The following is a 24,761-nucleotide window of genomic DNA, read 5'->3' as shown; positions in this document are numbered from 1 at the left end:
CTAACCTTCTACTCTCTCTTTTTCTACTCTCTCATGTCTGTATCTCTCCTCATCTTTCTCTCTTTTTTCCATCTCTGTCACTCTATTCATCTGTTTATACTCTACTCTCTTCTTCTGTCATCATAGAAAAGTTCAATCACTTCTGAACTTTTCCACTGTCCAACCATACATGTTGAAGTTGACAAACATGAGAAGAGAGAAGAAAGAGAGGGGAGAGTGTTGTGTATGAAAAGGGATGTATAGAAAAGACTAGCTCAGGAACCTGGGAAGAGAAGGTGTCTCTCAATTCAATTCAAGGGCTTTATTGGCATGGGAAACAAATGTTAACATTGCCAAAGCAAGTGAAGTAGATAATAAACAAAAGTGAAACAAACAATAAAAATGAACAGTGAACATTACACTCACAGAAGTTCCAAAAGAATAAAGACATTTCAAATATTATATTATGTCTATATACAGTGTTGTAATGATGTCCAAAGAGTTAAAGTATAAAAGGGAAAATAAATCAACATAAATATGGGCTGTATTTACAATGGTGTTTGTTCTTCACTGTTTGTCCTTTTCTTGTGGCAACAGGTCACAAATATTGCTGCTGTGATGGCACACTGTGGGATTTCACGCAGTAGATATGGGAGTTTATCAAAATTGGGTTTGTTTTCAAATTCTTTGTGGATCTGTGTAATCTGAGGGAAATATGTGTCTCTAATATGGTCATACATTTGGCAGGAGGTTAGGAAGTGCAGCTCCTTTTCCACCTCATTCCTCCTCTCTCTGTAGGTTGTTGTTGGGGATAGGAAAGAAGAAAGTGGGGGATTGGGCTGTCATGTCCCCCCTCCTTACTACATAAGTTTACCCAACCCACATCTCCATGGTAACTTGCATTTTAAAAGGACCTGGGAGTGAATATTTAGAATGCCATTCATGTTGTTTAACATGTTTGCACCCTGTTACTTAATTCCTCAGTATGAATGAACAAAATGGGGAGTGATGAAGTATTTACCAAGGTCAACCCTAGAGCTTATCCTACCCCTATGGGCCTCTCTCTCTCTCTCTCTCTCTCTCTCTCTCTCTCTCTCTCTCTCTCTCTCTCTCTCTCTCTCTCTCTCTCTCTCTCTCTCTCTCTCTCCTCTCTCTCTCTCTCTCTCTCTCTCTCTCTCTCTCTCTCTCTCTCTCTCCTCTCTCTCTCTCTCTCTCTCTCTCTCTCTCTCTCTCTCTCTCACTCACTTTAAAAAGGAAATGCACAAACCTCTCAAAGCGTGACTCAATTGCTACCCCAGACTATAAACTCTCCTTTTATAGGCTCTCTCTTAATTTATGCAGATGTTTATATGTGTCTGGGCTGACAATAACAGTGATCCCTGTTTATCCCCCTCCTGGTTTTTTAATTGGAAATTAGAATTCACTTTGAAGTCAGGAAAATCATTAATTTGATTTGGAGTGTAAATTATATTTTACTACAGTCATTTTAAAGTCTAGTGTGAAAATCCCCTGTTGATTCATCACCTACACTGTACTTGCTATTCACAGTGATGTGAGTCTGAGTGTCTAGGGAAGTAGGTTAAAATAGACTAGTGAGAAGTTGTCAGATGTCTTATCGTGTGTGTGCGTGTATATGTGCGTGTGTGTGTGCGTGTGTACGTACACGTGTGTGTGTTTGCATGCCATGCATGCATGTATGCATGCATGCGTGTGTGAAGTGAGACCAAGGTTATTGTAGTAAACAAAAACTGAAACTAAAATAAAAACTAAAAGTGGAAAAACAATTTAGTAAACTGAAATAAAAAAAATAAAACTGAAAAACTAACACTATGCAAAATATATTATCTTTGGCTGCAAAACAAAATTAGATAAAAAAAATTCATAAATTATGTTTAGTTGTCTTCTAAACTTTGGGCCAAAATCAAATAGGGTTTTCAAGCTTTTTTTTCTAGTGGGGTTTTCGAGCTTCTGAATCTGGTGGGTAATTGTTGCTAGTAGATGCCGATGTTTCAAATAGGCCTACCCACTGGACACAGGCGTCAGTTCAGCATCTAGTTTTGATTTACATTTGGCGGAGTTGTCAACTAACGTTAATTCAACGTGAAATCAACAACAAATGTCACCATGTCATTGGATTTAGGTTAAGTTTAGGTTTTAGTTTTTTTTGCATATCCAATCAGTTTTCCAAGTTGATTCAACGTCATCACGTAGATTTTTTGTTGTTGAAATGACGTGGAAACATCGTTGATTAAACCAGCTTTTGCCCAGTGGGTAGCTTGCGTATCACTATCACTAGCTATCACAAGCTAACAGGGAAGAAATCAGAGGGCGAGCATGGAGCGTGACTGGACCAAGCTAGAACAGCTTGTGAAGTTGCTGGACCAGTTCGCAACCCACACCGACCAACTTGCTGACCCACGACTGGGCCAAGCAAGAGCAGCTTGTGAAGTTGCTGGACCCGTTCGCAACCCACACCGACCAACTTGCTGACCAGCGACTGGGCAAAGCTAGAGCAGCTTGTGAAGTTGCTGGACCCGTTCGCAACCCACACCGACCAACTTGCTGACCCACGACTGGGCCAAGCTAGAGCAGCTTGTGAAGTTGCTGGAGCCGTTCGCAACCCACACCGACCAACTTGCTGACCCGCGACTGGGCCAAGCTAGAGCAGCATGTGAAGTTGCTGGAGCCGTTCGCAATCCACACTGAGCACCTTCAAACTGACAGCCAGTTGCTGTGCATTTTCAACCTTGAGTAACACTTGCAGTCAACTACTTTTGCAAAACAGTTGTCACATGCTTTGTAAACCCCTGGTGTAGACTAATAGTGAAGTGCTTCCTTAGCTTCCCAACAAGGCAGAGAGAAAAATAGAAAAATAATAGAAAAAAATAACATGAGGAATAAATTAAATGAGTAATGATAACTTGGCTGTATGCAGTGCATTCGGAAAGTATTCAGACTAGTGATGTGGCGATACCGATATCTAATATTTTCCTTGCCCCAAAAAAGTATACCTATAACCGATATTTAACATTTTAGCGGCCTTTTAAGCATTCTAGTACAGTTAAATAGTTAACACACACTCATGGACACAGTAGTCTATGGCATTGCATTTCAGTGCAAGACGTGTCACTACAATCCCTGGTTCGAATCCAGGCTGTATCACATGTATCATGATTGGGCTCACGTAGGGCGGCACACAATTGGCCCAGCGTCGTCCAGGTAGGCTGTCATTTATTCTTTACTGACTTGCCTAGTTAAATAAAAGTTACACACACACACACACACCACACTGACCAAAAAGTTATTTTGTTGACATGTACGTATGTCCCATTACCAGTAAAACATCATCAAAACCTATTTCTTTCACTTACTTGCTGTGCTGTATCATTGTTCATTTGTTCAGTCGTTTCATTCTCAACCAGGATTTCTATGGAACGCCATTTGGGTCTTTGCGTGTCAAAAAAGATCCACGTCAAATAACACTGTATGAGTGTCAAATAACACTATTTGACGTGTCAAATAACACTGTTTGAGTGTCAAATAACACTATTTGACGTGTCAAATAACACTGTTTGAGTGTCAAATAACACTATTTGACGTGTCTTTATTTGACGTGTCAAATAACACTGTTTGAGTGTCAAATAACACTATTTGACGTGTCAAATAACACTGTTTGAGTGTCAAATAACACTATTTGACGTGTCAAATAACACTATTTGACGTGTCCCATAAGCTTGTTGACCAATCAGGACCTGAATATGACTGCACGTCACATAATCATTTAATACGTTCATACATTCTTTACGTAGTTATTACACATTGATTACACTATCACTCCTATTTCATATGTCACAACGATTCATCGATACGTATGCTATGATGCTGGTGAAGTTGTCTTGCGCACCTATAGTGCTGGGCAATAAAAAAAGCTAGCTAGCTCATGGATGAAAAAAAAAATCTTCCCCGATAACATAGCAAAATGACGTAATCTGTTTCAGTAGCTATAGTTAGCTAGCTAACTATATAGCTAGGGGTCATCATCTAAAATAACCCTAATTTACAAGACAGTTCTTATTTGATTAAATGGTGGTCGGACCCATCTATGTGAAGCTGGCCACAATGAAGATTAGCCACAATAGTGGACTTTGCGGTTAGTCTTCAAATCAAAGTATGTCTTTGACAGTGATGCAAATGAATACAAATAGTAGAATTGTGCCATAATCGAATAGATCATGCTAACCAAGGTTGGAATGTTGTTATATAACATCAACAAAAGACAATAATTTGTTCGTTTGACAGAAATCTGTTGAAATCACACTGGATGTATTATACTTTAGAATTGCATTGGGGGCATACTTATTTCACTGTACAGCCTTACCTATAGATTGTGGATCAATGACATGGGGTATCAGTCTACTCAGTGACACCCAGAGAACAGTAGCGTCGTAGCTCTTATTGCGGCACTCTGAAACAACTGTGAATTGAGCCACATTTATTGTCAATCTATGTGTATTAAACACTATTCCCAAGGAAAAACAATACTGCGAGGATGTTTTGGAGTCTGCTAACTCTGAGGAGGATGTTGGGAAAAAATATTTTAGGTATTGGGTAGACTGATACCCCATTGCATTGATCCCCAAACCTTAGGTAAAGCTGTACAGTGCAATATAAATGTCAATACACACAATAGGCTGACTGGGGAGGTGATTTCACACAGTCACAGTCCCGCGATAAGAGCTACAACGCTAATATTTGCGTAAACTCTTCACAGTTGTGTTCTGTGGGTAACACCGAGTAGACTGATACCCCATTTCATTGCTTCCAATTCCAACCTTGTTTAACATTATCTAGTCTAAATATGGCATGATTCCACTAATTGTAATCTTCTGCATCACTTTCAAAGAGGTACTTTTATTTTGAAGGCAAACCGGAAATTCCACTATTGTGCCAAATCCGTATTGTTTCTAGCTTCTCACCACATAACCCGGTCCGGTCGAGCCTCACTAGCCAGATGAAGCTAGCTGGCTGCTTATAACGTTAGCTTTGGGCAACAGGGTTAAGTAGCTGGCTAGCTATTTATTTTCATGAACTGAAGTTCAATTTCAATAGGCGAACAACAAGTGGCTACCTAGCTAATACTTACTCACAAGGATTCCTAACTCATTGATAAGAATAATGAAAATGACTGCAGTTTCCACTGGTCATTGTTTTCAGGCTGGTTGTATTGGTGCTAGCTAGGTACCAAGCTAAAGTTAGCTAGCTACCCCAGAAGTTGCGGTTGAACAAATAATGCTTTATTACTAACGCAGTATTGTAAACACATCGTTTGTGGTCGGTGTTTGCTTGTTTGCAGACTTTTTTGAACAGCTTTGACAGTGCTAGTGATAGCAGTGGTGGCGCTTGGCTTGCACGTGCAAATTCAGAACACACAACATTCTATAATCTTATGTAACGGGTCAAATCGTGTTTTTTGACGTGTATCCTTTTTGACCAGCAATGACCCAAACTGCGTTCCATAGTATGTCGTGACGCTAATAGCAGTGACGCTATCACTGTGTAACTCCGGTAGGGCAACATCTGAAAAATAGCGCACTTGGTTGTGTGTGCCAGTGCTCGACCAGTCGGCGAAAGCCAACATCACCCACGACAGAGAACGATTGATTGTCAAGGACAATGAATTCCATTATCTTGGCGTTAATAGATTTCACCTTTGAGTTGTCTCACTGAAATTTTCTTACTCTTTCAAATGACTGCTCGACTTGACTGCTCGATCCACACAGCAGACATTGTGGGCTAGGTTAGGAATGCTGTGTTGCACGTGTAGTGCAAAGTTTTACATGGCGTCATTACTTCATGTACCTACGTTATATAGGTATGCACGTCAGCTTTGACATCGGTTTTGCACATCTGCGTTAAACTAGACATCGGGCTGATACGATGTTGTCATTTTTTGCTATTATCGGCCAATTCCGATATGTTCACCGATATATCGTGCCATCCCTAATTCACATGACAGCCCACTTGGAGTTTGCCAAAAGGCAGTTAAAGGACTCTCAGACCATGAGAAACAAGATTCTCTGGTCTGATGAACTCAAGATTGAACTCTTTGGCCTGAATGCTAAGTGTCACGTCTGGAGGGAACCTTGCACCATCCCTATGTTGAAGCATGGTGGTGGTGGCAGCATCATGCTGTGTGGATGTTTTTCAGCGGCAGGGACTGGGAGACTAATCAGGATCGAGGGAAAGAAGAAAGTGTGCCAAGTACAGAGAGCTCCTTGATGAAAACCTGCTCCAGAGTGCTCAGGACCTGACTGTGGCGAACGTTCACCTTCCAACAGAACAACAACCCTAAGCACACAGCTACAACAATCCAGGAGTGGGTTCGGGAGAAGTCTCTGAATCTCCGGACTTGAACCCGATCGAACATCTCTGGAGAGACCTGAAAATAGCTCTGCAGCGACGCTCACCATCCAACCTGACAGCTTGAGAGGATCTGCAGAGAAGAATGGGAGAAACGCCCCAAATACAGTTGTGCCAAGCTTCTAGCGTCATACCCAAGAAGACTCAAGGCTGTAATTGCTGCCAAAGGTGCTTCAACAAAGTACTGATTAAAGGGTCTGAATGATTATGGAAATGTGATTTATTTTGCAAAAATGTATAAAAACCTGTTTTTGCTTTGTCATTATGCTGTATTGTGTGTAGATTGATGAGGGGGAAATAAATAATTTCATCACATTTAGAATAAGGCTGTAACGTAACAAAATGTGGAAAAGTCAAGCGGTCTGAATACTTTCCGAATGCACTGTATAGCCATGCTACCCAGCAGGGTAAAACACCCACCTGCTGTTTGAACTTTGAAAATGTGATTTTCTCTGTATCCCTGCCTCTCCCTTTCTCAGTTCCTGTTATGCCTCAGTCTGTGGCTCAGTCTGTTCCCCTCGTAATATTTGTCCGTGGTCACACTATATAACTTATAAGGCGCAAAGGCTTCATAAACCCTTGACATAGATGTTTCACAAATAATAGATGTTTCACATACTTTATAAAGGTGATATATCTGGTCTTAAGAGCTGATGCTTTGCAAAATGGTGGCATAGCCCTTTTGCCATAACACATAACCCAGGGTAAAGTGATATCCCTTGCTCTTGTTAATCTATTAAAGTGGCTACAATATCAAAAAGGAAGGAAATATGTCATCTGATCCTCTTTGCCTACTTCCCTCCACTGTTAAGTCATGTTAAGACTGTCGCTCTCAGTGTCTGTATCACGCCAAGTCGTGTTACTGAGCTGCATGGTTGTCTCTCACAAACATACATAGCACCAGTTCCAGGTTACCAGGTACAATGCTTCCTCTTGTCTGGTGTTTGTGTAAGTGGATAGATTTATAGATGCTGGTGATGCTAATGACAGATCAGGTGATGAATGAGGTAGAGGAGGCACCAGGGTGGCAGAGCCAGACGTCTTAATGTAGTCAAGTCAAAGTCAAGCACCAGCATCTTCATTATCATCTGATGACTCAGTCAGGAAGCTATCTGTCTGTTTTGGGGGTTTTGTTGTTTAAGATTCCAAAGAAAAGGAAATTGCTGTATGAATGAATAGGCAGGAGAGAATAGGAACAATGGAAAGGTGGATGGAATTATTCTTGTTCTTTTCTCTTGAATTCTATTTGAACAGGAGGGTGAAACTGTTTCCAATTCTCACCCTTGCAACAGGGTGGCAGGGTCATGTGATTGCATGGAAGAGGACTGACTGACACACACACACACACACACACACACACACACACACACACACACACACACACACACACACACACACACACACACACACACACACACACACACACACACACACACACCAGTGTGTTATTTAACCAGGCCATCTGTTACCCCTAAGGTCTTGAATGTTCATTGGGCAGGAAGAACACTCTCTGAGACACAGGGGTACAGCACTCACTCTGCGTGACTTTTAATTGGCCTGCACTGTGTGTCTGTCTGTCTGTTTGTATGTGTGTGTGTGTGGAGACCATGCTGGACACTGGTGGGGAAGGTCACCAGACTCTCACGCCAAATAGCAGCCCAGGTCGAAGGCAGCCTCAGGATAACTACCGTTATCTTGGGGTCGTGTCAGGGTATACACACACACACACACACACAGACAGCGCACACACACCGTGCTCACACTCATACTGCGCTCACACGCTGGTGTTGGGGTTGACCCAGTTGAAATGTTTTTCACCATTTCTTTAGTTCTCACACAGCTTACTGAGTTGATGGATGATAGGAGTAACTTTTCTAGAACACGCAGAAGTTATTTTTCAGTTGGTTCTTTCCTGCTTGAGGCTCCATGGCAAAGGTCCTACAACCAGTGTATTTTTATTTTCAAAGTATCGTATGTTGATATGAAGGGCATATGCGTTTACAGTTTGAGTGTGATGGTACAGTAGATAGTAGCAAAGGGAAGGAGTAGTGTTAGGGGAAGGTGGTGCCGTGCCGTGTGTGATGGAGGTCTAGGAGAAGGCTGTAAATCTAGAGGAGCTGTGGTCTGGAATGTTCTACGTGTTGGAGCGCGATCCCTCTCTCTTATGAAAGACCCCTTAAAGGAGACAGCTCTGCAGTGACCAGCTCAACTCACACTAGGCTGTAAGACTGCTGCCTCTAAATCAACTTGAGCTAAGACTAGGGCTGTTGCGGTTACCGTATTACTGCCACACCGGCAGTCATGACTCATGACCGCAGTCAAATTCTACTTGACCGTTGAGTCGCGGTAATCTCTTCCTATTCGCTCTGTACATGAATGGCACTGATGCGTTGGAAGTACCCAACTCGCTAACGACCCGCCAGCTCACTAATGGCCTGGTACTCAGCGCTCTAGTCCCTTTATTCTCATAATACAAATGCACTCGAAAATCACATCAAACACTTATCATCAAAACAGTTTTATACTTTTAAAACGTATCGTTAGGCTACATTGTTTGACCTCACTGTGACGGATCAATTTTAAGAAAGAAGTTCAACAACAGCTTGAAACTGAGTGGAAAACATGGTTGTTGTGGATCTTGGTTCAAAGCCAAACAACGAAATAGACACCGCTTTGAAAGGTGATGATTAATTAAAAGCGTTTAAGACGTCTCATGTAGAACATCTATAAATATATTGGAGCTTATGCATATGCATAGGCCTATATAAACTCTGCAAAAAAAGAAACGTCCCTTTTTCAGGACCCTGTCTTTCAAATATCATTTGTAAAAATCCAAATAACTTCACACATCTTCATTGTAAAGGGTTTGAACACTGTTTCCCAATGCTTGCTCAATGAACCATAAACAATTAATGAACATGCACCTGTGGAACGGTCGTTAAACACTAACAGCTTACTGACGGTAGGCAATTAAGGTCACAGTTATGAAAACTTAGGACACTAAAGAGGCTCTGAAAAACACCAAAAGAAAGATGCCCGGGGTCCCTGCTCATCTGCGTGAACGGGCCTTAGGCATGCTGCAAAGAGGCATGATGACTGCAGATGTTGCCAGGGCAATAAATTGCAATGTCCGTACTGTGAGACGCCTAAGACAGCGCTACAGGGAGACAGGATGGACAGCTGATTGTCCTCGGAGTGGCAGACCACGTGTAACAACACCTGCACAGGATCGGTACATCCGAACATCACACCTGCGGGACAGGTACAGGATGGCAACAACAACTGCCCGAGTTAAACCAGGAACGCACAATCCTTCCATCAGTGCTGACTGTCCGCAATAGGCTGAGAAAGGCTGGACTGAGGGCTTGTAGGCCTGTTGTAAGGCAGATACGCAGTTTTGTCTCACCAGGGGTGATGGTCGGATTCACATTTATCGTCGAAGGAATGAGCGTTACACCGAGGCCTGTACTCTGGAGCGGGATCGATTTGGAGGTGGAGGGTCCGTCATGGTCTGGGGCGGTATGTCACAGCATCATCGGACTAAGCTTGTTGTCATTGCAGGCAATCTCAATGCTGTGTGTTACAGGGAAGACATCCCCCTCCCTCATGTGGTACCCTTCCTGCAGGCTCATCCTGACATGACCCTCCAGCATGACAATGCCACCAGCCATACGGCTCGTTCTGTGAGTGATTTCCTGCAACATAGGAATGTCAGTGTTCTGCCATGGCCAGCGAAGAGCCCAGATCTCAATCCATTTGAGCATGTCTGGGACCTGTTGGATCGGAGGGTGAGGGCTAGGGCCATTCCCCCAGAAAGTTCCGGGAACTTGCAGGTGCCTTGGTAGAAGAGTGGGGTAACATCTCACAGCAAGAATTGGGAAATATGGTGCAGACCATGAGCAGGAGATGCACTGCAGTAGTTAATGCAGCTGGGGGCTACACCAGATACTGACTTTTACTTTTGATTTTGACCCTCCCCCCTTTGTTCAGGGACACATTATTCCATTTCTGTTAGTCACATGTCTGTGGAACATGTTCAATTTGTGTCTCAGTTGTTGAATCTTGTCATGTTCATACAAATATTTACACATGTTAAGTTTACTGAAAATACACGCAATTGACAGTGAGAGGACGTTTCTTTTTTTGTTGAGTTTATGAGCCCAAGCCCCCAAAAAAGCCTGAATTAAAATAATGATTGTGCCATTGTACAATACATAACCTAATAGCCCACCGCATATTAAGCACAGCAAAAAAATAAAAATAGATTTAAGATGTCTTTGGTACATAATTGGTCTAGCCTATAGGCCACGTACATTTTTTGGGGGGATTTGTTATTATTTATATTTCACCCCATTTTTCTCCCCAATTGGTAGTTTCTATGTTGTTTCATCGCTACAAATACCCAACAAGTTCAGGAGAGGCGAAGGTTGAGACATGCGTCCTCCAAATCATGACCTGCCAAGCCGCACTGTGCTGCTTCTTCACACACTGCTCACTTAACCTGGAAGCCAGCCGTGCCAATGTTTCGGAGAAAACACTGTTCGACTGACAACCGAAGTCAGCTTGCAGGCACCCGGCCCACCACAAGAAGTCGCTAGAGCGTGTTGACCCAAGGAAAGCCCCCCGGCCAAGCCCTACCCTAACCTGGACGACACTGGGCCAATTGTGCACTGCCCTATGGGGCTCCCGGTCATGGCCGGATCGAAACCCAGGCTGTAGTGCGTTGCAGTGCCTTAGACCGATGCTCCATTCGGGAGGAAGCTACTGCAAAATTAAGCTAACTCTAGTAATCGCCTTTGAGTGTGGACTGAATTTATATGCATACTGGATGGACTGGTTACCTTATTCTACGCTCCAAACTTTATATCCATGAGCCTGGGAGAGAACATCTAGGCCTAGGCGACGCTGTTGGTTCATGAATTGTGTATGGCGGCCTACAGAGTATAGTTAGCCTACAGTTGTAGTTCATTTGATTTTGTATAGCCATTTATTAATAATTACAAGTCTGGCACATTACCTTTAGCTACAGAATATGATAGTTGCCACTAAAAAGAGGATGATCCCAGGCGTCTACCGCTACTCTATTTATTTCTCAGCTGCTATTATTAAGCACATTGCTCCACTGTAAAACCAGAGTAGCCTACCCAGTGCTTTTCGAGTGCATATGGATGACATGTCTTTTTCACCCTGCTCCTGTCTCCTGTTCCTCCCCATTTGATAATGGCCCATTCTAAATCGAAACTAACTTAATATATTAGTAAAGACAAGATTAAATTGAGAATAGTCTGATGGGTTAGAATATTCTCACTTGATGGGAGAACAGCATGTGCAGCCTGAAGTAAGGAACAGAGTGCAAGCTTTTTTTGTGACTTTTTCCCAATCATCAATTTAGGCACATCATGCAGCCCATATATGTTTTGATTTCTAATACATTCTAAGGTTTGTATCATCAACAACTAAAGTTGAAAAATGACTCTAAATCTAGCGTAAAGGAGCAGTTTCAAATGATGACTTTTACACTCAACATACCGTAAAACTGAAATTAATAGTCTGGGCGTTTATTTGCTTAAATCACTGAACAAAACAGGCACTTAATAGAGACAGACTTCTATTTGAGCCAGCTGTCTATTTCCTTAATGCACACAGCTTTTGTTCATTTGTTCAAAGTTAATTGTTTAATTCCAGCATTCACATCCAGCATTTTAGTCAATTTCTTCATCCTGCACTAATGTGTTATCATTTACACACTGTCACGTTTCTTTTGTCTTAGTATCCCTTTATTAAAAATTAAAAAATACAATCGATGCGGTGCCTGTTAATTTATCATTGAATCATAGCCTACTTTGCCAAACGGGTGATTTAACCAGCGCATTCGCGAAAAAGCACTGTCGTTGCACCAATGTGTACCTAACCATAAACATCAACACCTTTCTTAAAATCAATACACAAGTATATATTTTTAAACCTGCATATTTAGTTAATATTGCCTGCTAACATGAATTTCTTTTAACTAGGGAAATTGTGTCACTTCTCTTGCGTTCTGTGCAACAGAGTCAGGGTATATGCAGCAGTTTGGGCCACCTGGCTCGTTGCAAACTGTGTGAACACTATTTATTCCTAACAAAGACAGCCAACTTCGCCAAACGGGGGATGATTAAACAAAAGCGCATTTGCGAAAAAAGCACAATCATTGCACGAATGTACCTAACTATAAACATCAATGCCTTTCTTAAAATCAATACACAATATATTATATTATAATATTTTTATTAAACCTGCATATTTATTTAAAAGAAATCCAGGTTAGCAGGCAATATTAAACTAGGGAAATTGTGTCACTTCTCTTGCGTTCATTGCACGCAGAGTCAGGGTATATGCAACAGTTTGGGCCGCCTGGCTCGTTGCAAACTAATTTGCCAGAATTTTATGTAATTATGACATAACATTGAAGGTTGTGCAATGTAACATGAATATTTAGACTTATGGATGCCACCCGTTAGATAAAATACGGAATGGTTCCGTATTTCACTGAAAGAATAAACGTTTTGTTTTCGAAATGATAGTTTTTGGATTTTACCATATGAATGACCTAAGGCTCATATTTCTGTGTGTTATTATGTTATAATTAAGTATATCACCCCCAAAGCCAATTCCTCCTTTGGCCGCCTCTCCTTCCAGTTCTCTGCTGCCAATGACTGGAACGAACTACAAAAATCTCTGAAACTGGAAACACTTATCTCCCTCACTAGCTTTAAGCAGCAGCTCACATATCACTGCACCTGTACATAGCCCATCTATAAATAGCCCAAACAACTACCTCTTCCCCTACTGTATTTATTCATTTATTTATTTTGCTCCTTTGCACCCCAGTATTTCTACTTTGCACACTCATCTACTGTCAAATCTACCATTCCAGTGTTTTATTTGCTATATTGTATTTACTTCGCCACCATGGCCTATTTATTGCCTTTACCTCCCTTATCTCACCTCATTTGCTCACATTGTATATAGACTTATTTTTCTGTATTGACTGTATGTTTGTTTTACTCCATGTGTAACTCTGTGTTGTTATATGTGTCGAACTGCTTTGCTTTATCTTGGCCAGGTCGCAGTTGTAAATGAGAACTTGTTCTCAACTTGCCTACCTGGTTAAATAAAGGTGAAATAAAAAAAATTAAAATATGATTTGATATTTGATAGAGCAGTCTGACTGAGTGGTGGTAGGCAGCAGCAGGCTCATAAGCATTCATTCAAACAGCACTTTCGTGCGTTTGCCATCAGGTCTTCGCTGTCCTTCAAGCATTGAGCTGTTTATGACTTCAAGCCTATCAACTCCCGAGCTAGTTAGCGGGGTGCGCGCTAATAGCGTTTCAATCTGTGACGTCACTCGCTCTGAGACCTTGAAGTAGTTGCTCCCCTTGCTCTGCAAGGGCCGCGACTTTTGTGGAGCGATGGGTAACGATGCTTCGTGGGTAACTTTTGTCGATGTGTTCCTGGTTCGAGCCCAGGTAGGGGCGAGGAGAGGGATGGAAGCTATACTGTTATACTGTTACACTGGCAAAAGTGCCTATAAGAACATCCAATAGTCAAAGGTATATGAAATACAAATGGTATAGAGAGAAATAGTCCTATAATTCCTCTAATAACTACAACCTAAAACGTCTTACCTGGGAATATTGAAGACTCATGTTAAAAGGAACCACCAGCTTTCATATGTTCTCATGTTCTGAGCAAGGAACTTATACGTTAGCTTTTTTACATGGCACATATTGCATTTTTACTTTCTTCTTCAACACTTTGTTTTTGCATTATTTAAACCAAATTGAACATGTTTCATTATTTATTTGAGGCTAAATAGATTTTATTGATGTATTATATTAAGTTAAACTAAAAGTGTTCATTCAGTATTGTTGTAATTGTCATTATTACAAATAAATAAATACATTTAAAAAATCGGCCGATTAATTGGTATCGACTTTTTTTGGTCCTCCAATAATCGGTATCAGTATCGGCGTTGAAAAATCATAATCGGTCGACCTCTAAACAATATCCTTTCTATTTTATTCATTTATGTTCAGTTATATTCTTCTTACTTTAAAATTATATAATATGAAATAATGGCATGGAATTTATAAGCATATCTTGTCTGCTAAATTAACTTGCCTATGCTGCCATTGGCATGGTGCATAGCCAGATACATACTCAGAATAGCCAGTAGGCCAACTCAGAATATTCCACTGGAAAAATTCTGGTTAATCAATGTTATTTCCACGTAATTTCAACCCCAAAAATCTATGTGACGACATTTAATCAATGTGGAAAACTAATTGGATTTGCAAAAAGTCATCAACATAAGGGCATTTTGTCTTATTATCACCTAACTTTCAACCTAAATCCAATGACATGGTGAAATGTTTTGTTGATTTCATGTTGAATTCACTTCAGTTGACAACTCAACCAAATGTAAATCAAAACTAGATGTTGAAATGACATATATGCCCAGTGGGATGCTATTCTGTTCTTCTGAAATACATTTTCGTCATATCATAATGTTTCTTTAGACCTGCCTAAAATAAATAATGGATTCATTGTGATGGTGTATATTAAATGGATTTACAGTGCCTTGCAAAAGTATTCATCCCCCTTAGCGTTTTTCCTATTTTGTTGCATTACAACCTGTAATTTAAATTTATTTTTATTTGGATTTCATATAATGGACATACACAAAATAGTCCAAATTGGTGAAGTGAAATGAAAAAATAACTTATTTCAACAAAAAAATTAAAATAAAAAAAACGGAAAAGTGGTGCGTGCATATGTATTCACCCCATTTTCTATGAAGCCCTTAAATAAGATCTGGTGCAACCAATTACCTTCAGAAGTCACATAATTAGTTAAATAAAGTCCACTTGTGTGCAATCTAAGTGTCACATGATCTGTCACATGATCTCAGTATTTTTACACCTGTTCTGAAAGGCCCCAGAGTCTGCAACACCACAAAGCAAAGGGGTACCACCAAGCAAGCAGCACCATGAAGACCAAGGAGCTCTCCAAACAGGTCAGGAACAAAGTTGTGGAGAAGTACACATCAGGGTTGGCTTATAAAAAAATATCTGAAACTTTGAACTTCATTAAATCCATTATTAAAAAATGGAAAGAATTTGGCACCACAACGGCAGTGGTGGAAAAAGTACCCAATTGTCATACATGAGTAAAAATATTAGTTTTAATTTATGGATAGCAAGGGGCACACTCCAACACATAATTTAGAAACGAAGCATTTGTGTTTAGTGAGTCCGCCAGATCAAGAGGCAATAGGGATGACCAGGGATATTCTCTTGATAAGTGCATTCATTTGACAATTTTCCTGTCCTGCTAGCCATTCAAAATGTAACAAGTACTTTTGGGTGTCAGGGAAAATGTATGGAGTAAAGTACGTCATTTTCTTTAGGGATGTAGTTAAGTAAAAGTAGTCACATATACATACCCCAAAAAACGACAAGTAGAACTTTTAAAGTATTTGTAATGAAGTACTTTACTCCACTGCCGTGCGGTAGCAGAGAGCACAGTCTATGGGTTGGTTGGGTGGCTGGAGTCTATGACAGTTATTTTTGACATGTCAAACAGTCGCAAAATGTGACTGTATGGTCGCAGTCTAGAATCCTGTTAATGTGAAAACCTGTTCTATTTCACCTGATTTGAACATTCTGTCATAAAGAGCACAACTTAATAAAAAACACTTTTTCCTGTTTCAAGGTTAAATTAAACAAATACTATATTAAGTGCCATAATAAACTAACAGGTTGACCGTAACAGTGCCAAAAAAATAAGTCAGAGGATGCACAGAGGGACATGTCTGAATTTTGACACTTTAGCTAGTCTTTATTCATATGAAACATTTAAATATCAGAGACACAAAATGCACTCATTTCGTGGAACTTTAGTCAGCACCTGCTAAAGCTAACAGGACATCTCTTTTACTCAGCACCTGCTAAAGCTAACAGGACATCTCTTTTACTCAGCACCTGCTAAAGCTAACAGGACATCTCCTTTACTCAGCACCTGCTAAAGCTAACAGGCCAGTCCCTGAACTTAGCACAAGCTAAAGTAAACACACCATCCCTTCCAAGAGGACATGAGCTTAAGCTGAACTAATGCAAACACACTGCTGGCTCGCTCACTGTAAACAGATTCCTGGCGTGCTTCTTGCTTAGTTGTAGTAAATATAATGTGGCGAAGCACACTCTGACTCTCTTGAAGTGTGCAGAGTCAGACTTTTTGAATTGAAGTGGTTCCCTCTTTAATGTATGTGTGTTCCCGTATGGAGATCAGAGTGTATTATGAAGTAGGGCTGTCCCCGACAAAAGAGTCATCTGTTCATTTGATTGGTCGACATTTTTGAACATGTATTTTTCCATATATTGACACATCCTATGTGTTTTAATCAACTATATTCACTGAGTTTGTCTGATGCTTTCAGCACACAGTTTGATTAAATAATTAAGACACACAAATGACTTGAGGGTGTCCGACCAGCAATTAATTTGATTGTGCTGATAGTGAGTGACTGTGACAGCGAGTGACTGTGACTAGCACCCATTTTCTCACTGCTTCAGCGACCACCACAGAACATCAAAGTGTTTATCAAATTACTGACGTGGCAGATTCGGATGTGACAAAAATGACAGATGTGGTGTTTTATGCTCGTGCACATCATTACATTACCCGACCTCCCCCAGAAAAACAAATCCCGTCTGAATAGGGCACAATAGTGCCTGACCTATAGCCAGTGCTGGTCTTTGCCGTTCTGCCGCCATAGGTGAGACCAAAAAATGTTGCCCCCAGTAAGCAAAAATGACGTTGAAAAGATGTCTAAAATACGTAATTCCCAGATGTTGAAGTTAGGTCCAATTTAGCTTCTGGATGAAAGGTGAAATCGTATTTTCCGTATGTTTTAAATATATATTTTCCAGGAAGCTGAAAAGGTATATTTTCCGAATGTTGAAAAATACATATTTCCAGGTGTTGAAATCAGGCTTATTTTTGGTTCTGAATGAAAGTTGAAAAGAAGTCATTTATAGACGTCTATGTTTGGACCAAATCAAGTCTGGTCCAGACTGGACAAAATCTGAACCAAACATAAACATCTATGATGGTTCAGATTTTGTCTGGTCTGGACTAGCCGGACCTGACCAAAAATCCATGTCCGTGGACATTGAAACTAAGGCCTGTCTGGACTTCACCAAATCTGAACCAAACATAGACATGAATGATTAGTTCAGATTTGGTCGGACCAAAAAGTGATGTCTGTGGATGTGGAAATCAAGGCCGGTCTGGAACTGTACCAAACAAAGATGTCTAAAAGGCGTCGGTCCGTGCTTACTAATGTGTAGCCTACAGTGTTGCATGAAATTGAGTTTTATGTATGTAGCCTACTGTTTATAAAACACCATAAAACAATGTGCAGACAGGATTAAAAAAAGACATCCAAAATAATTCTGCTCGTGCTTACTAGGGTGTAGCCCATCCATGTGGTAGGTCCACCTTTTGTAAAATATGCCATTGCATTGGCTTTGTTAGTCTTGATTCCTGTGACTAATCAATTTGGCTATTTAAGCACTGAATATCAGCTACCCAACTTTATCAGGAGTTATTGCAAGCCTATTTGCAATGTGTTTACACAGTGGGAAATGCAACAACAAAAAATATTTTTTGCTATGATCTGTTTGTCCAAAAATGTACGGATAGTTTTCATGTCTTCACTATTATTCTACAATGTAGGAAATAGTAAAAATACAGAAATTCAGCAATGAGTAGGTGTGTCCAAACTTTTGACTGGTACTATATTGAATATTATTAATTATTATTATTTTATTTTTTTGCTACTGCTCGACTTAAGAAATCTCGGTCGATCAGCAGCCTATTGACCAAACAATCGACCAGTCGACTAAATAGGGTCAGCCCTATTATGAAGTGGCTTCTATTCAAACCAGGGATGGGCAACTGTCGGCCCATGGGCCGACCACCTTTTTATAGGCCTCAGTGGAGGGACTGAGAATCACAGGAATAGAGAATCACAGAAATATTTTTTTCTCAGGAAGCATGAAATTATTCAATAACTCCAAAAAAACATCTGTTATGGTGAGAGGAACTTTACACTTTAAGGCTCGGTTGAAGGGATTTGGGTAGTGTAGATGGCAGCAATTATTCCAAAGTCAACAGTTGCTTTCTTTAAGAGTTAATAAAATGCAGTCAGTCGATGTGAGAAGAAGAAACCCAAGCCTTAGCTCAGAGGTTTATTTATTTATTTTTTAATTTCAGGGAACTTATCCCAGTGGAGCTCTAGTCTCTCACCATGAAGTCCATGCACGCACACACACAAACATACTCACAAAAGCATCTTAGTCTCAATCTAGAGAACTCCGCAACTTTACAGGCCACGTGATATCTGTTTTCTTATATTCCTGATTGTACTGGTTAAAAAGAAATGGAAAGCAATTTATTCTGACACAGACTACACTACCGTTCAAAAGTTTGGGGACACTTAGAAATGTCCTTGTTTTTGAAAGAAAAGCAATTTTTTTGGTCCACTAAAATAACATAACATTTATCAGAAATACAGTGTAGATTTTGTTAATGTTGTAAATGACTATTGTAGCTGGAAACGGCTTTTATTTTTTTATGGAATATCTACATGGGCGTAAAGAGGTCCATTATCAGCAACCATCACTCCCGTGTTCCGATGGCACATTGTGTTAGCTAATACAAGTTTATAATTATAAAAAGGCTAATTGATCATTAGAAAACCCTTTTGCAATTGTTAGTACAGCTAAAAACTACTGTTCTGATTAAAGAAGCAATAAAGCTGGCCTTCTTTAGACTAGTTGAGCATCTAGAGCATCAGCATTTGTGGGTTCGATTACAGGCCCAAAATGCCAGTCTGTAATTTGGTGGTTGTAGACTGGCTGACATGAAATCTATTTCCTTAAGGAAACGGGAACTTGTCATTAGCGTGTCCTGTGGAGAGCTCATCTAGCCTGAGAGAGGAGAAGACTGCCATGCCATGCGCGTTGCAGCAGGATCCAGCCCACTCAGATCCAGCTTGTCGGATTTTCTCTTTCTCTCCCAGCAGGCAGCATCTGCTCATCAGCCCATGGCTTGTCAACACTACCAGCAGAAAAACAGGACCTGTCAGACAGACAATCTTTGCATGATTTGCAGGGTTATTTACTTTGCGACTTGTAAGAGTCTTTTTTACTATCTGCTAGGTAAACTGTACACACAGAGCTGCGAGCTGTACAGACACAGACACCCCTTCTCTTGTTGCGTTGAATGGGGATGTAACTCTCTGAACCCTTTGAGGAATATCAAGCCAGAAGCCACCACACCACCACCTTTTATCAGTTCCTATTTATGTTCGTATTGCCACTGGCTGTACTTACACTGAACAAAAATATAATGCAACATGTAAAGTGTTGGTCCCATGTTTCATGAGCTGAAATAAAGGATCCCAGTAATGTTTCATACACACTAAGCTTATTTCTCTCAAATTTGGTGCACAAACTTGTTTACATCCCTGTTGGTGACCATTTCTCCTTTGCCAAGATAATCCATCCACATGACAGGTGTGGCATATCAAGCAGCTGATTGAACACCTTGTGCTGGGGACAATAAAAGATCCCTCAAATGTTTGTCACACAATACAATGCCACAGATGTCTCAAGTTTTGAGGAAGCATGCAATTGGCATGCTTACTGCAGGAATGTCCACCAGAGCTATTGCCAGATAATTAAATGTTCATTTCTCTACCATAAGCCGCCTCCAACGTCGTTTTTGAGGATTTGGCGTACGTCCATCTGGCCTCACAACCGCAAATCACGTTTATGGTGTCGTGTGGGCAAGCGGTTTGCTGATGTCAACGATGTGAACTGAGTGCCCCATGGTGGGGTTATGGTATTGACAGGCATAATCTATGAACAGTAAACACGATTGTATTTTATTGATGGCAATTTGAATGCACAGAGATACCATGAAGAGATCCTGAGGCTCATTGTTGTGCCATTCATCCGCTGCCATCACCTCATGTTTCAGCATGATAATGCATGGCCCCATGTCGCAAGGATCTGTACACAATTAGTGGAAGTTGAAAATGTCCCAGTTCTTCCATGGCCTGCATACCCACCAGACATGTCACCCATTGAGCATTTTTGGGTGCTCTGCCAGTTCCTGCCAATATCTAGCAACTTCGCACAGCCATTGACGAGGAGTGGGACAACATTCCACAGGCCACAATCAACAGCTTGATCAACTCGATGCGAAGGAGATGTGTTGAGCTGCATGAGGCAAATGGTGGTCACACCGGTATACTGACTAGTTTTCTGATTCACAACCCTTCCTTTTTTGGGGGGGTATCTGTGACCAACAGATGTACTGTAACTGTAAAATCTTTGAAATTGTTGTGTTTATATATTTGTTCAGTATATTTCAACCGCCCCAACCATGATTCTCATCCCTCCATCCCCTCCTCCTCTTGATCCCTCGCTCTTCTATTTTCACAGCTGTCATGGCGGCGGGGGGTTTTCTGATTTTCTTTCCGCTCTGTTTGAGGCGCTCTGACTCTATCCCGTCTCTCTTTGTTATCGCCTGTTCGGTTTGAGCTCGCACATTCCCCAAGCCGACATTTCCGAGATGGGAAGTCATTGGAGTGAAATGTGCCAGTACGGTACAGGGCCTGTAGCGTAGTAATTAAAAAGTTTGTTTGGTCAAAATATAGCAGAGCAGAAGAGGATATTGACAAAACACTCATTTCATTCTGACTGTCAGAAGTGAAATAGAGCCGTGAGGAGAGATGCCGTGTTTGGTTTTCGATTAGTGTGTTTGTGGTTGAGTGTGAAAGAGAAAAGACACAATGTTATCCTCCCAAAGCAAATAGAATCATTTAATCAAATGTTGGCTTTAGAAAACAAGTGGGAGGCTATGATTCAACAGGTGGTGATAAGGGTTATATAACAGCCTCCACAATTTCCACAGTGATAGTTGCCTGGATATCTCTTTGTGTGTTAGGGCTCCTGTATAAGAGGCACAGGTAAGCAGATGGTCGCGTGAGATACTAGTATTAGAATGCGTCCAAAATGGCACCCTTTTCTCTACATAGTGCACTACTTTTGACCAGACAATGGGATGCCATTTCAGATGCAGCCTCAGTCTCTCCTGCTCTACAGTCTGACACGTCTCTCTCTCTCCTGCAGCTCTGATAAAAAATGACCACTCCTCCTTCTCCAACGGCCTTGATGTGGGCAGGGGCAAGGCTGTCGAGACGTCGCTATGGAGACCCCCGCTCAACACCATCACTGTCTCCAAGAAACGTAACTGGCTCCAGCAGAGCTCTGGGAGGCCGCATCACGCCACGGACGACCCCCAGTACCTTCTGGGAGCAGAGGAATACAATGGACACGGACAAGCTCCACTCCCCCCTCTAAGCCCCTCCCCAGAGAATCTAAACCCTCCCGGGCCAACCCTATCCCACCCCCTCCGCCTACACCTGCCCCTCGTTAGAATGGGCCACGCCCGTGTGGCGCCTCGTTCCAGGTGTGTGGAACCGACTGAGGAGAATGATGCGGACGATGAGGGGGAGATCTGGTACAACCCCATCCCTGAGGATGAGGAGCCAGAGCTGCATCACAGCCACAGACCCACTCCCACCCCCCAGGTCAGGCTGATGGTCCAGACACGGACCCAGGATCCTCACGTCCCCCAGACCCAGAGGAGGCCCAGCAGGGGAGAGGAGGTTGGGGTCAGGCGGGCACTTGAGGGATGCAGCCATAACCTGGAGGGTGTGGGGGAGAGCATGGGTGGCGGAGGTGGAGAGCGGAGTCACCAGGGGATTGCCATACGTTGCATGGGGCCGTCTCTACATCTGCAAAGACAGATGCTGCTCGCGTGCAAACCTCAGGAGTGGCCATCCAGTTCCAGCAGAGCCACAGCTACAGGTAAAAAACATGCTCTCTAGAATTATAGGTCTACCTATTGTTCACACCCTCTTCAGCCAGCCCCACCCATCTCTTTAAGGATTCAAATGTAAGGTCATGTGCTAAACAGTGAGTAGTGTAGTAATAATTAAGACTAAAAGTGGTAGTAGACTACAATAAGGGAAAAGTTCCAGGTGAACAGAAAGTGTCCAGATCAAAATATTTTATAAATATTACATGATGTTTACTCAGACACAATACCAGAGCACAAACTTGTTCTTGTTTTGGCCACTGCAGTTATCACAATTCAGGTCCACACGTGTTTCCCCAACTCTGTAGTTGGTGAAGAAATGGGGCATGTAGTTGATGACTGCGCTGCTGCCTTTGCTGGATGACCATGCCTTGATCAATCAAGTGTTGACTTGTTGTGGTCTTCCTTCACAGCAGACACCAAACAAGCCCCACTTGCAAGGAGTTAGAAAGTAGATGGGACCTGGCTGCATAGTGTCAGAAGGATAGTGCACCTGCAAACAACAATAACATGAAGATAATGAATTATAATTTGTCTCACCCTTGTCAAGCTGTCTTTACACAGCTCAAAGGTATTTGCCTACCTCCCATATATTTATTTTTGGGACTGTATACCCATCTATGTCCTTAATCAGTATAAAGGAGGAAATGTTACTTGTTGAGCAAAATCAAAGCTGTAATGCATCCTGATGTCTTTGTTTGCTGGTTCAGTAGGGGCCCCCAGAGACAACTGCAGGTCTTGACAGGTGGTCTTGCAGTCAACGACCATCTTCTGGTAGACAGACCGCTCACTCTGAACAAGCAGGAGATGCTGCTCTTGCTTCCTCGGCTTGGCTGACTTAAGAGTTTCTAGCAGATATGAAGACCTGATAGTTTAACCTCTGGCACTGCAAGCACAGGTCTGTACTGGGCTTACTGCTTGAGATGTGGGGCAGCACTTTTCTCCACAGATTCCTGAAGGAAGAGAGCCCAACTACACATACCTCCGGTAATGCAATTGCATTATCCTCTGCGTAGTTGTTGAAGTTCACCACTTGCTACAAGGCCTCATGCTTCAGTTGTAATCAGTGCTAGCTTGGGCCAGCTCTCTTTTTGATGGGAGGCATTAGACCATTCTCCTTGTATGACTGGTGGAGGAGAGTCAGGCGTGTTCTACTGATGCTGAAAGACAAACTCGAGATACAAATTTGAGCATTATTATACAATAGATGTGAAATTGCATTCTGAGATTGTATGAACTATGTTAGCTAGCAAGCCAGCCATCAAACTTCAGCTGGCTAGCTAACAGCAAGATTTAACTTGCAATGCAAACCGATTGTCATAGCTAGCTAAATGGCATTCTGAGAACATCACTAAAACATGTTTTTACCTAAATCAGGGATTTCCTCATCGTCTGATTCATTTTCAGTCAGAGTCCGCATGGCACGATCGTCCTCCAGAAAGTAGTACATCACAACTTTTCCCTCTGACCTTTGTCGATAGCGCCTGACAAATTCAGGGCAGCAATGTTATTGAGAGCAGTAGCAACATATTTGCAGTTCTCCATGGCTAACGTTATGTTTCGAAAAAAATGCAGTAGAAAGGATTATCTACGCATAACGAGCAGCTCATTTTATAGACACAAGATGCTACACCACAGATCAATCTCTTCAAACGCATCTCTCGGCATGTCCAGCCCACTCATTATCTCAGCCAATCATGGCTAGCGGGAAGGTTGCTGATTTTTTTCTGTGGCTAAACCAATTAGGCTCATAATTTAACAATTGTATTCGTATTTACAAATGGTATACGCTTTTGTTAAGGCACATAAATTCACTTGTTCGAGAAGGCATTTCTGCCAAAAAACGGATTTTGATAATATATTTTACGTTGAAACAGCTCTCCTGTGAAGTCGTGACTTGCGACATACGCCTAGTTTCCTGAATCGGGTCACATATGTAGCTTAGACCCTATTTTACACCATCTGAGGTTGTGTTGTGCATGCCATCGGTTGAGACACAACATGCTCTTGATTACAGGGTGGATGTCATGTTTTGGCTGATACATTTATTAAAATGGGGGGAAAAATTACATTTCTACTTTCAAATGGTACCACAAGGATGGTTGGAGGTCCACACAAGAGAATGTTGACTTGAATGGGAATATTGATTGTTTTAAAATATTTTTCCTCCATAGGAAATCTATTGAAATGAATCAATATAAATTTATAGAAATGACCATTTAAGTTGACATTCAACGGTGAGTGGCCGGCGGCCATCTTTGTGGTAGTAATTAGAAGTTACAATTTAAATTCAATTTACATTTCAATGGTGTACCAGCTAAATTGCAGTGGTTTGAAGGGATAGGTCCATTCTATTTCTATGA

General features: G+C 41.5%; 1 protein-coding gene and 1 long non-coding RNA gene across 5 annotated transcripts in view; one reads left to right on the top strand and one right to left on the bottom strand.

The window, feature by feature from the left end:
• Window positions 1-24,761, top strand: part of LOC139578704 (rho GTPase-activating protein SYDE2-like) — a 90,064-nt gene that overhangs the window by 5,160 nt on the left and 60,143 nt on the right. For 3 of the 4 annotated variants that reach the window (XM_071406654.1, XM_071406653.1, XM_071406652.1), the window contains exon 2: window positions 21,648-22,388. The exons of the other annotated variant lie outside the window; for it this stretch is intronic. In XM_071406654.1, the coding sequence (XP_071262755.1) occupies window positions 21,648-22,388 (741 nt within the window). The remainder of the gene's footprint in view (window positions 1-21,647; window positions 22,389-24,761) is intronic. 4 annotated transcript variants of the gene reach the window in all.
• LOC139578707 (uncharacterized) lies at window positions 22,383-24,050 on the bottom strand. The gene is made up of 3 exons (XR_011675597.1): window positions 23,767-24,050; window positions 23,053-23,570; window positions 22,383-22,891 (listed from the first exon to the last, which is right to left on the bottom strand). It is a non-coding gene; the product is annotated as an uncharacterized lncRNA (long non-coding RNA).

This window comes from Salvelinus alpinus, chromosome 6 (assembly GCF_045679555.1).
Source record: "Salvelinus alpinus chromosome 6, SLU_Salpinus.1, whole genome shotgun sequence".
Lineage (NCBI taxonomy): Eukaryota > Metazoa > Chordata > Actinopteri > Salmoniformes > Salmonidae > Salvelinus > Salvelinus alpinus.
Note: the sequence above shows the minus strand (reverse complement) of the source record. Positions and strands in the feature narration are given on the sequence as shown.